Source organism: Tursiops truncatus, chromosome 7 (assembly GCF_011762595.2).
Source record: "Tursiops truncatus isolate mTurTru1 chromosome 7, mTurTru1.mat.Y, whole genome shotgun sequence".
NCBI lineage: Eukaryota > Metazoa > Chordata > Mammalia > Artiodactyla > Delphinidae > Tursiops > Tursiops truncatus.
The window spans coordinates 30,260,623-30,274,120 of NC_047040.1; the positions used below are offsets into that span (position 1 = coordinate 30,260,623).

General features: G+C 40.2%; 1 protein-coding gene across 3 annotated transcripts in view; it reads right to left on the reverse strand.

The window, feature by feature from the left end:
• The window catches only part of PARD3B (par-3 family cell polarity regulator beta), a 1,035,628-nt gene that overhangs the window by 70,559 nt on the left and 951,571 nt on the right, over window positions 1–13,498 (reverse strand). For all 3 annotated transcript variants that reach the window (XM_073807366.1, XM_073807365.1, XM_019939073.3), the window contains one exon: window positions 4,155–4,234. In XM_073807366.1, coding sequence (XP_073663467.1) covers window positions 4,155–4,234 — 80 coding nt within the window. The remainder of the gene's footprint in view (window positions 1–4,154; window positions 4,235–13,498) is intronic.

The following is a 13,498-nucleotide window of genomic DNA, read 5'->3' on the forward strand; positions in this document are numbered from 1 at the left end:
AAGCAATTGCCAAGGGCTTGAAGATGCAGCTGAGAGAGGGGTAGTTGACTGTGTAGGGTCCCCCAAGAAGCCAGTGAGAATGAGCTCTGCTGTATAGGTTTGACTCATAAAAGAAAGGAACATGTCATCCCCAGAGAGAAAATTAAAAAGAACTAACAATATAAAAGAATCCTTAAACTATGTCAGGCAGGCTCTTCACTAAGGGTTTTGCTTGTATCATTTGTATTTAATACTCATACAGGCGCTGTACAGAGTCCCTAATATAATCCCCAATTTGCAGATTAAAGAACTGAGCCTGGACCAGTTGGATCCTTGCCCAAGGTCACCCAGGTGAGAAGTGATGGATGGGGCTGTAATCATGGCCTGACTCCAAGTCCACACCTTCATGTCTCCCCTTGGGAGGTGTGTGTTAGTGAAGACAGAGCAAGCCTGAATTGTAGGGAGAAGTTGAGGAACTAAGGTTGAATGTCTCACGGCTGTAAAGGAAAGGAAGTGAGATCATCTCTAGAGATTGGGCTTGGGGGGCTTAGTCATCTTTGCAGAACTTAACGGGAGCAGAAAAGGTTTGGAATGGCCACTGTGGGGATAGTCAAGGGAGTCGACAGCACGACTAAAAGGAATTCTGGACAGCAGCAGGGGCCCAGCTGGGGTTGGATAATGTGAATTTTGTAGAGGAACCAGTGAGTGCTTTTATGAGTTTCTCCAGCAACCTTTCGGCACTCACGCATGTAGGACCACAGAAGAGATGCAGAGCCTTTTTGTTCCCTCCTCAGGACTCAACACTTGATTACAAGCCCGGAAGAGCAACCTCGTGTGCCGATGCACTGAGCCACCTGCAGAGAAGGGATAATGGGATCCCATGGGGCCGGGGATGGGCCAGGTGGGAATGACGGAGGCTTCAGATGGGAGAGGAGAGAGTTCACTGCTGAACAGACGGACCTGGAGGAGGCCTGTAAAATCAGAATGGGGCCTGCGAGGATTGAAAGAGGCTGGGAGGCTGAAGTGAAAAAGAAGCTGTTTGCAAAAATACGCACGTTGTTGTTCACACATTAGAGCAGCCCTGGAAACAGCCACTTCTCTGCTCACCCAGGGCGAGTAATAATTTGTGTCAGGCAAGAATAAGGGGATGCTGATTTTGCTCTGTTTACTACCAGAGAGAAGTGGGGGCTGGAGAGGATGCTAAAACACTGGCCCTGGGAAAAGCCTGGCGCTTGCTAACGAGGCTGTAGTACAACCATGCTCTGCTTCCCAAAACAGCACCCTCAGGAGGAAAGAAATAAAGTCATTTTTCTTCAGAGGCAGAAGATTTAAAATTGCTTAACGATAACACTTAACATCGCTTAGCCCTTAGCCTTAGGCAACCTCATAACTAGCAAGTGCTGGGAATTATCTTTTTCCTGAACTGGCTAGGGTTCTGGCTTTACGTTGTCAGGTGTCATCCAGCCTGGCAGCAGGCTGCACGGCCCACTTTAAAATGACAGCGTTCCATGAAAGCATAGCAGGGTGTCCCTTGACCGGGGCTCCTCCCCCACTCCATGCACCAGGGGGCATTTTCTCTCCGTGTTGATGGCTCCAAGTTTGGCATATAAATCAACACTGTTGAGTGTATCTTAAAACTCCTGTGATGCTCTCCACAAACAGCATAGGAACCAAATCAGTCAGTAGCATATTAAGTCCCCTATAAGGTTGGCCACTGACTTCCTGTAGATAGAATTATTCCGATTTTTAATGAAAAATTTAACTCCATAAATATTTTAAAGCTCCCCACCTCTGTGACTAAGAGGGGATCTGGTGCCTACAGAGATGTGTTCGCCTCACTCCCCTGACCAAAGGAGCAGTGGAGCTGGGGTGATTCAATTAAGTGGACAGTAAAATCTCTAGGGGCGGGAGAAGACTAGAAAACCAGGGTAAATGTCACCGGCACACAGAGGCCAGTAGCTTGTCCCCTGCCTCGGCATTCTGCATCCTGTTGGGTAAATATGGACCCACCCTCCATGGATCAGAGCATGTTGGTGGGGATACTTTGTATATCCCCCTTAGATAATTGAGATGGAAACGCAAGTTCAAGCCCCTGCGTTAAGAGACCAGTGCCAGGGACCTCTCATGCACTTGTCTGAGCCTTATTTATCGTCCATCACGACTCCTTCTTGCCAGGTAGCTAAAAAGGTGTGTTAGCACGTGCAGCTCATCACTTCTACCATTGTGTTACGTGTGTGAGTGCACTGTTCGTCAAAACTGTTTTCAGTCTAAGATGCCTCACTTTTGGCTACAGTTATATTCTCGGGGCTGGCAGGATTTTGTCAATTCATATATTGCGATGATAGCTCCAGAGCCACAAACAGCATCAACGTATTGCCTCTGTCAAAACACTCCCTCCACAGTGTTTAATCCTAAAATAGATGTGTTTAGAGTCAGCCATGGCTGAGCATTTCAGGGCTTATTAATTAAAATAAATAGGAGTTGGAAATTCAGAGGACTTTATGTTAATCATTACCAATCTAAGCATTGGTTGCACTCTCACAAAAAGTTGTTCTGCTGCCTCCCGTCCTAGATGGCGGGTCCTTGTCTAGGTGTCTAGAGCCACGGCATCCCCAGTCTCCAGATTCTCAGGGCCTGATGCATAGTAGATGATCAGTAGATACTTGGGGAAGGAATGAATGAGCGAAATTTGTTGAATTTCTGTACTTATAAATGCTATTTCTGTGTTTTTGATTTGTACCAAAAAAAAAAAAAAATCCATTTCCGCAGTCTGAGTACAAGTTGGCCAGGAAGACATTAAACTGTTTCCAGTTTTCCTTTTTCTTCCTATCCTAAGAATACAGTACTTTCCATCTGCCTTAACCACAATTTCCATGCACTTCAATACTGAAAGCCAGAAATTTTATATTTAAAATGAATTTTGGAGACTACTTCTATTTTTTAAAATGAAAACAAACTACTAAGCCAGGGAAAAAAATAAGGAGAGGAAAGAAATCAAGGATGAGAAAAATAACTAGGAGACAACATATAAAAAGGGAAAATGCAGATAAAATATAGTTGTACAGGAGCTTTTAAAATATTGTATTTTGGGTATCCTGCCCAGTCAGCGTTCAGAATTGGTTCTCTGGTAGATTTGAGAATTTATTACTCTTGAAAATCAACATTACTGTTTATAAGAGCAAATGGTCACTTGGGCTATGCCTGTTGTAATACTCGGGCTGTTCTTTTCGTCATTTCACACGCAGAAATACAGCCAACATGCAACTCAAAACGGTAACCCAGCTCCGAGTTAGCACTTTAACAATTCAGTATGATGATAGAAAAGATCTACTTAGGGTCCTCCCCACCGCCCCCCACCCCCTTTAAAAGCAGATATTCTGTAACATTTTAGTTTTCTGCCTGGCATTAACCTTTCTTTGTTTTTTGTTTTCAAACCCACAAATTCTCACACTCTCAACTCACTCAACTCCCATAGTCACTGCACTGTATGTCATCTTGGAAAGGTTTCCTCTTTGTCATGTGCCATTGATTACAGACTAAAATTATTCTTCATCTCACAGATAAGAGCACAAACCTTTGAGAATTGTATCTCATTTTCAGGGGTGTCTAGTTACAGCATAAGTGGATCCTGTTAGGCCAGAATCACCAAGCGAACTTTCCCACGCAGCTGTCTTTTCCCCACACTGTGTCGGTGCCTCTCAGCAATATTTGCTTATTGCCCGAAGAACACGGTCAGGTTCTAAATCAAGCAAAGAACCCCTTTCCAGGTTCATATTTCTCTCCTGCTTTTTAACACCCTGCTTTTTGACATGAAGCTCCAGGGTTAAGGCTGGCATGCCCTTCCTTGTGGGTAATTCCTAGGACAGAGGATTTACTATTTTATTGTCTCTAAGCTGGGTACAGGCTGTTCAATACCATGTTTATAGCAATGGCTTAGGATTTCCATTCAGAATCCAATATTCTTGCTGACATGTTCAATTGCCATGATATACTATTTTCTTCCCTTAAAAAATAACCCACAAGTGTTTCAATTATTAGCACAGTTGTGAAGATGGCACGAGGGCTGTGGCAGATGCAGTAAGGCAAAATTATAACATACTCCCCATTTCAGAGCCAGATTTCTATTTCATGTGTATTTTCTGAAGACTTTATGTGCGGGTGGGATGGTGATCTACCTGGGTAAGGAGGCGTACTGTCTCTCCATCCCCTCAAAGCGGAGGTTGTGTGCATTCCCATCTGGACCCTTTCCAGACACCTGTGGAGAGAAAAGTAATTAGAGATGAAGATCCATTATGCACCCTGGTTACTGTCAATGCATCTCAAAATTGTAATCACTGCACAAATGCTGCTGCTGCCTGCCAAAAATTAACCACGGGAAAGCAGGCAAGAACTCAGCATCGTTATAGGAATTGATGATCGAGTCACAAACATGGCATTTAACGACAAAGTCACTTCTTTCAAAAAAAGGGTCATTGTCAAACTGACTCCCTCCTGTCACCATGCCAGGGGTAGTCTGTAGATTGTTAAGACCGCTTTTTTTTTTCTTTCAAAATAGGCTTTAGTTTGCAGAACAGCTTTAGACTGGCAGGAAAATTGAGAAGATGGTACGGAGAGTTCCCATGTAGTCTGCACCCAGTTTCCCTATAACTAACATCTCATATTCCTATGGTATATTTCTTACAATTAATAAATCAATATTAATACAGTATTGTTCACTCAAGTTCATAGTTTATTCAGATTTTATCTAATTTTTTTTCTGTTCAGGACACCGTATTACATTTAGTCATCACGTCTCCTTAGGCTCCTCTTGGCTGTGATAAGAGTGTATACTTTCCACGAAACCTTTCTTTACTACCTGGGATCGGTGGCAATCAGCTACCTCTTCCACAGCTTCTATGAAGCCCTCTCTGATCACCTGAACCTCACTGAGCCCGCTCCCTTATAAACAGAGAAGTGACAAACTATTTTCAATCTAGTGTTGGTCTTTATTGGTTTTTGTCCCTTCCTATGTACTTCCTGTGTTCACCTCTCTTCAGGTCTCTTCCACCAGCCTCTGAGATTCTGATGGGCACTGAGTGACTGGCGCCGGTAGGTTCTCAATAAAGTGTGTTAGTGCCATGAATCTGAAGACTTTTCTGCATCTATCATACCAACTAAAGACACATATGGGACGAACATGGTATTGGAAGGTACTTGGTGACTGATCAATTCCTCACCTCTTCCCGTCAACACATGTGGTTTATGGCCACCCGTGTCCTCACTCTTGTGCTAGGGTAGCTCTCATATAATGTGCATGGAAGGGGTAAATAGAAAACCTGGCCTCTTATAATGGAGGGGAAGGGGGAGTTTGCTAATAAGCACAGGAAGTAACAGTGTCAAGGTTGTAGAGGAAATTTTTCTGGGTAGTACTCAAGCTGGAATTTATTTTCCTCCTACGAAAAGTCCCAGCTCTCTATGCAACCACCATCCCAGCTTGGGTGGTGTGTGTAGGGAGGGTTTGTCAGGGGAGGTGTTGCAAAACGAGAATATATGCACATTTAGAGTTAAGAAAGACTATTCCTGGTGTCACGTTATTACAGGAGGCCCTTAGGAGTGTGCCCTGTAAAACCTCTTTATATTTCACCAATACATAGGAGCACCTGGCGTCATCTGAGAGGTTGACAGCCCAATAGCGACCTAGGTAGGATGAAGATTGCACTTACAGCTTTAGAAGTAACTACAGAGAGACAGAATTCTCTGCATTAAGATAAAGCCCTGATTTAAACTGCTAACCTTTTTAACAAAAACTAGGGGCAAGGATGGTGTCAGACAGTTAGGGGATAAATAAATGGCACAGAAAAAGAAGCGATGGATAGAAGTATTGTCCCCAGTCACTCCTATCTAAGGTTTGTTTTGTTTTTGACCTATTTTTTTATGGAGGGAGAATTAATGTAAATACCAGAAATATGTTGACAATTACTAATTGTGGTTGTTATAAAAACATCATGCTTCGTTGCCATAGATACAGAAGAATAAGGAATGAGGTGGGTCTTTTAGGAGACTGTGGGTAAAATTAAAATTAAAAAAAAAAGAAAAACATCATATTTATGTATCCTTAGGATGGCTTTAGACATTTTACAACTAATTTTTTTCACGTGGCCACAAAACTCCAAGTTAATACTTTCAGGGCCGTTATCTGAACTGGCCTGGCCTAATGATGGCAGTCAACATTCTGGGATCTCAGGAGGCAGCGCCCATGTGCTGTGGTTCTGGTAAGCTGCTGGCATGCTAGATTCTGTGAAATGTAGGATGATCCTTATCCTTAAGCAGCTTTTAGTCTTGTTGGGAAAACAAGGATCAGAAATGAAATAATTAAAGAGTAATGTAGGACAATGCATGAACCAATGTCATTCAGGATGTTACTAGCAGAAGCACAGATGAAGGTGTTTGGAAAAACTTCATGGAAGTAGAAGAGCAAAGGCCAGGTTTCAAAAGATGGATGGCATGCTTATACATCAAAAATCATTCTGTTCTTGAAAACAGTATGGAGGTTTCTCAAAAAAACTAAAAATAGGGTTACCATATGATCCAGCAATCTCACTCCTGGGCATACATCTGGAAAAGATGAAAGCTCTAATTCAAAAAGATACAGGCACCACAGTGTTCACTGCAGCACTATTTACAATAGCCAAGACATGGAAGCAACCTAACAGATGAGTGGATAAAGAAGATGTGGGGTGTGTGTGTGTGTGTGTGTGTGTGTGCGCGCACACACACACACACACACACACACACACACACACACACACACACATATATATGGTGGAATATTACTCAGCCATAGAAAAGAATGAAATATTGCCATTTGCAGCAACATGGAAGGACCTAGAGATTATCATACTAAGTGAAGTAATTCAGACAGAGCAAGACAAATATCATATGGTATTGCTTATATGTGGAATCTAAAAAAATGATACAAATGAACTTATTTACGAAACAGAAACAGACCCACAGACATAGAAAACAAGTTTATGGTTACCAAAGGGGAAGGAGGGGAGGGATAAATTGGGAGTATGAGAGTAAAATTGATAAACAACAAGGATTTGCTGTAGAGCACAGATTCAATATCTTGTAATACACTATAATGGAAAAGAATCAAAAAGAGAACACAGATATACACATATATATGTATAACCGAATCATTATGCTGTACACCTGAAACTAACACAATATTGTAAATCAACTATACTTCAATTAAAAAATTATTCCATTCTTCACCAATTGTATACGTATTTGTGTGTTTCCCTATTAATACTGCAGCATCTTTAATACAATCATTCAATTAGTAATTACTGAACACTTTCTGTATTTTAATGGCACATTAGGTACCACTTTCAAAACAATGAACAGCGGCTTGATTTCTTCATTGCTTTAAATACAAAAGAGACAGGCCTGCAAACAATTACAGTACAATGAGATCACCGCTGGAGTGTCAGTCTGAAGGAGGTAGTGGGAGTCTGAAGGAACAGATACCAGAGTCCACCTGGGAGAGTTGAAGACAGCTTCATGGGGGTGTTGAAGCTTCATTTAAACTTGAATATGAATGAGGAGGAGTTTATTAGGAGGAGGAGGGGGTAGGAGTAGCAGGAGAAGGCATTCTCAGTAGACAGAACCAAAGTGAAACAACATGGAGGCATAAAAGGAGCACTGTGTTCCCAGGGAATGTCAACATTTTGGTAAAAGAAGAAACAGAGGCTCTAAGGAAAAGGATATTAGGAACAGTAGCAACAATATCACTGGTGCTACTATTATGATTACAACAATATTATTGCCACTAGTACAATTTTTTTAAATAGATTTTATTTTTTAGAGAAGTTTTAGGTTTGTAGCAAAATTGAGAGGAACGTACAGAGAGTTCCCATATATATCACGGATCATGCTTTTGGTGTCACAGCTAAAAAGTCATCACCAAATTTAAGGTCATTTGGATTTCTTCCAATGTTATCTTCTAGGAGTTTTACAGTTTTGCATCTTACATTAGGTCTGTGATAATTTTTGTGAAGACTATAAGGTCTGTGTTTAGATTCTTTTTTTCTTTCTTCTTCTTCTTTTTTTTTTTTGCATGTGGATGTTCAGTTGTTCTAGCACCATTTGTTGAAAAGACTATTTTTGCTCTATTATATTGCTTTTGCAACTTTGTCAAAGATCCGTTGAGACTGTGTTTCTGTGGGTCTATTTCTGGGCTCTCTATTCTCTTCCACGGATCTATTTGTAGATTGTTTTCACCAATACCATACTGTCTTGATTACTGTAGCTGTATAGTAAGTCTTGAAGTTGGGTAGTGTCTGTCCTCCAACTTCGTTCTTCTCATTCAACATTGTGTTGGCTATTCTGGGACTTTTGCCTCTCCACATAAACTTTAGAATCAGTTTGTAACTTGCTGGGATTTTGACTGGGAGTACGTTGAATATATAGATCAAGCTGGGAAGAACTGACATATAGACAATATTGAGTCTACCCAAGAACATAGACTATCCAACACGGACTCTCCCTCCATTTTTTAGTACTTCTTTGATTACTACAATTTAACACTTATTTGGCCCTTATTGAGTGCCAAGCACAAGGCTAAATGTTTTATTTGCATTAGCCCATTCATTCCTCCCAAATATCCCCAATGGTTGCCCAATTTTGCACATGAGAAAACTGAGCAGTTGCCTAAGGTCATACAGCTAGGACACGGCATATCTGAGACAATGTTCAGGTCTATCTGATCCCAGAGTCCAAGCTCTGGAGAAACTGCCATAGACTGGATCTTGGAGGAGCTCATGCCAAGGAACTTGATTTTACCATTAGTTGATGGTGAACCCACTGAGAAGTGATATTCCATAAGTGATAGCTCATATTGAACAGTTAGAGAGATTATTCTTGCCATAGTATGGAGGTTCCCGTGACAGTCTAAGTCAGAGATGATAAAGGCCTAAACAAGGGGCTATTCAAAAGGATGGAGACAAGGGAGCATCATAAAGATGTTAAGAGGGTAAATTTAATACAACTGACTGAGAATTAATGGGAAGGATGTGTCTGGAATCATGCCTAAGTTTCTGAACTTAGCAACTAGGTGAATCTGATAACTGTTGCCGAGATGGGACTAAAAGAACAGATTTAGGGGGTAGGGGTAGGGGTTGGAGGAGGGAACACTTAGATATATTAAGCTTGAGTTGGGACATCTGATGGAAATGCCTGAGAGATAATTGAGTATAAAAGTTTGCAATGCCGAAGAAAAATCTGGACTAGAGGTGTAGAATTGAGGAACATTCAGCCTATAGTTGGTGCCTGAAACCTTGGAAAAGAATTAGACTGCCCAGGAAGAATCTACAGTGACAGAGTAGAAGAAAAGACATGTGATGAAAGGAGAGAATGCCAATAATAATCTTAGAAATACCATAATTTAAGGGGCAGGCAAAAAAAAAAAAAGTTGAACCCAGGAGGGATTCTGAGTAAAAGTTGTTGGTCAGGAAGAGAGCAAGGAGAGAACGTTCACAGGAATTAAGGGAAAAGAATTCCACAAAAGAGGGAGTGGTTCACAGTGTCAAAAGCAGCCAAGAGCTTCAGTAAGACAAGATCTGTGGCTCATATGGTGTGTTGGAGAGCTTTACTCGATCCTCCCTCCTTGTCGAGGGTCACTCTGAACCATAGAGCCTGGAAAGCCGAAAACTACCTTTCCCAGAATTCCCTTGTAGTCAATGTTCTGGGTGTGATTTAAGGTGGGCCATGTCATTTGAGAAATGGAGTTGAGGCAGTGGCTATGCTTCCACTGTTGATTCTGGCAAGAACGTCCAAAGGTGTGCTTGGTTTTCCCATGGCAGTGTTAGCAGATGTGCCATTGCTAGTTTCTGGGGGTGGAGTATAGCTTTCATAGCTAGCTTTGGAGCTGGTGGCACTAAAGGTGAATTCCTGTTTGTGGCACCTTCCTAATTATGGTGGCTTCTGATATAGGCATTATTGTGTGGCTTGTGGAGTCAAAACCTTCCTCAAAGAAATGGCAGAAGCTCCCTGAGTAGCCTAGTTCTATTGTGTGGTTTGGGAAGTCATTCCTGAAAGCTTATCTAAGAATTCGTTTCCTAGCCTTCCTTATGATTCTGTAAGCCTGTTAACATGGTGTAATAAATTTGTTCCTGCTTAAGCTAGCTAGAGTGTGTATTGTTCTCTGCAACTGAACATTGACTGATAAAGTCTGTAAAAGGCTACGTGGGAATTGGCAATGAGATGTTGCTTGGTGCTCTATTGAAAGCCAGACTCTATGGTGTTGAAAATCTTTACAGTTTTCTAATAGATAAACACCCCCTGGTTGCACTGTCTTATGCTATCATGCTCAGAAAATGAGATTAATACGTTCAAGTAAATAAACATTTGTTAGTGACTAAATATTAGAGTCGTATGCTAAGTACTCTAAGACACAGAGATGAGAAAAGTCATTTCCTGCTCAGGGACACACGGTTGGTCAAGGGAGATGAGAGCAATACATTTGCGTTCCATTATTTAAAAAACAGATTTACCTATTTTTTTCTCCCTAAGTCACCCAAAGATGACCTCTGTTAACATTTACAAATATATACATATTTTAATGGTATACAGAAATTTTTCCCAACTATTTACTACTGGTGTTTTCCTGTGCTAGTAGACATGTTTCCACAAACGTGAATTTTAATAGCTATATAAGATTTATGGATAAATCATAACTTATCTAATCTCCTCCTGTAATTTGATCACTTTTACTATCCCAATCAGAAATGGTGGCAATACAGATTATTGTGTTGGGGACAAAGATTCTTACAAATAGCTGTGAACTGAAAGTAGGAAACTGCAGCTAGAGGGTTGCCAAAGAGAAACTAATTATAAGTTTTAGTCGGGTCCTTAGGAAGTCAAGCCACTTTTGGAGGGAGTGAGGGGAGAGAGAACTGGCAGAGGCATTTATAAGCTCATTTCTCATTTTGCTCTGTGCTCAACAAGACTCAGAAATGCGTCTCCTTGAAGAACTCCTTATTAGGTAATGTCTCGCATCACAAAAACATAAGGTCAGCGGCTTTGATCCAATTAATTTTTTTTAAAGAAGCCCTTTATCTCACTTGGTATCATGCAGGGTTTTTTTTTTTTTTAATGTAATGACCTAAATATACATCTGATAGGAATAATCTTGACTTAAGCCATAACAGAAACATAGTCTTTTCCACAACAATGTAATGTTAGAACTTATGCTTGGATTTTGGGCATATTTATCTCTCTGCTGCTCAGGAAGTGAAACTTCAGAGAGCTCATTCAAAACAACGTGAAAAGCTCATACCTTGGTATGCCTTGCACATGGCGGTCTTCTTTGTTTGGATTATGACAGCTTATGACAGCCTATCAGGAGGGCTTGGTGTTTGGGGGCGGGGGGCGAGCGGGGGGGGGGGGGGATGTTGAATTAAGATGCTTTTAGTCCATGGGAGTTCTCCCAATTTCATTCACTCAGTGCCTGCTGCTGGCTGGGGTGTTAAGAGCCTTGTTAAAATAAAGCTATTAGTCTTTTCTCTACAAAAGCAAGGAGGTTGCCACTTACATTCAGTGTTCCTTAAATTAGTGTGTATTTGTAGCCCGGCATTGCAAGAATCAGCAGTTTCATAAAGCAATATACTAAAGAGGCCATTTAACACCCCTGTTTCCCCCATTTGCAGATTAATGGAAGAGGGGAAGATTTAATGCCCTTTCAAACGTTTCTAAACAATTCATTAAAAATAAAAGGATAAATCAAATATCTGATGATAAAAAGTGGAAACAATTCAAAATTAACATGTTTTCCTATTCCTACAGGTCAGGACACATTTTTGCCAATGTTGTAATTTATGTCCCATAAGTCAATTTTCCTGAGGAAATTTAAAAGCTGCTGTGATGGAAAGGCTGTGCAAAGGTGCAACACAGCTTTTTCACCTACACATAACATCCTCACTTACAAATATGTCTTACTCAGACCCATTACCCAAGAATGAGTTTCACGCTGCCAGACACATCATAAGATTAAAATGCAAAGTATAAAAATGTAGATGCCATTTTAGGAAATACGCCTTTCATTTCAAGTTGGTAACATGACAGATATTTTTGAGCAGTTTCCAGAAGCTTTCTTTTAATTACATTGCTTTTACCTAGCTATAGGTTTGGCTGGAAGGTTTTTAAAGGAATCAACTCAATAAAAACATCTAAAAAGTTATAAACTTGGCTTTGAGAATCTTCTAATATTCAGACACTCTGCTAAAATGCTACATGTTTGGAGGAAGGGCAACGGACAATATTCCATCTAAACAAAAAGAAACTAATTAAAATAAGCTGCTTAATTATTTCTCTTTTGCAATGTGAAGTATATTATTCCTGAGATATGTATTTACAAATATGCTATCTAGAGAAGCAAAAGTACACACACTCGTTCAAACCATTATTTCTGAAGTGTTTATTTTCTCTAATTTAATTTCAGTAATTTTGTCAAATAACTGGGTATTCAGCTTATAGACTTGCTTAGAACATCTGCTAGTTTAGAAAATACAGCAAATAAAAATATTTTTAAAATAACTCTTGGATAAGCCTTTTAACCATTTTGTGCCTATATTTTCCTCCCTTGTAAAATGTTGGAGTTAAAACATAAATCCTCAAAGTCCCTTCTAACCTACACACATATATAAAAGTTATCTTGTATATAGTTTCCACATTATGTTAACCAATTACACCTTATTAATATAGTAACTATATGTACGCACATAGTTATTTTAAAGCTGAATGACAAAGATAGCAAAGCAATCTGCAACATTATAAAGTTATAACACATTTATTGGGATTTAAGCATTAAATCTCATGCTAGCACCATCCAAGTTCTAGCCATATACATATACATATGTACACATATACATATGTACACATATACATATGTACACATTGGGCAACAGCCTGAATGATCTCTCTGGTGATTATCTTTGGAGAAAATAAAATCAGACATCTCCTGCCCAGCTCTGTTTGTGTCTGGGCCTAAGATACAGTTACCATAGAAACTATGATTGTGGATACAATTTACAAACTTGGCTTCATCTATCAGATGCACTTTGTGCGTTAGTGTATGTGTGTGTGTGCGTGTGTACATGTGTGCATATGTGTCTTGCCAATAAGCTTGAAGAGCAAACTCTGGCTCTACATCTTTAATTAAAGAGCCAGACACCACTCCTCATTTCCTTTTCCCATCTGTCTACCTACAAAAAGAGATCTTGTAACACTGACTGACATATAACACTGACTGACATCTTACTTGGCAGAAGACAAAGGTCTGATGAAAAGATGAAAAAAAAGGTATTAGGAAAAGCATTCTCCAAGAAATCTGTCTGTTCACACCTGTCCTGTATTTTCCAGGAACAGAATAAAAGAACTTAGGTGGAGTTTTGGTTAGTTACAGTAATCACTAGGTTCTAATACCCAGTACTTATTGAATTTGGTTTCCAATCGTTTCTTGGATATAACATGTGAGTTA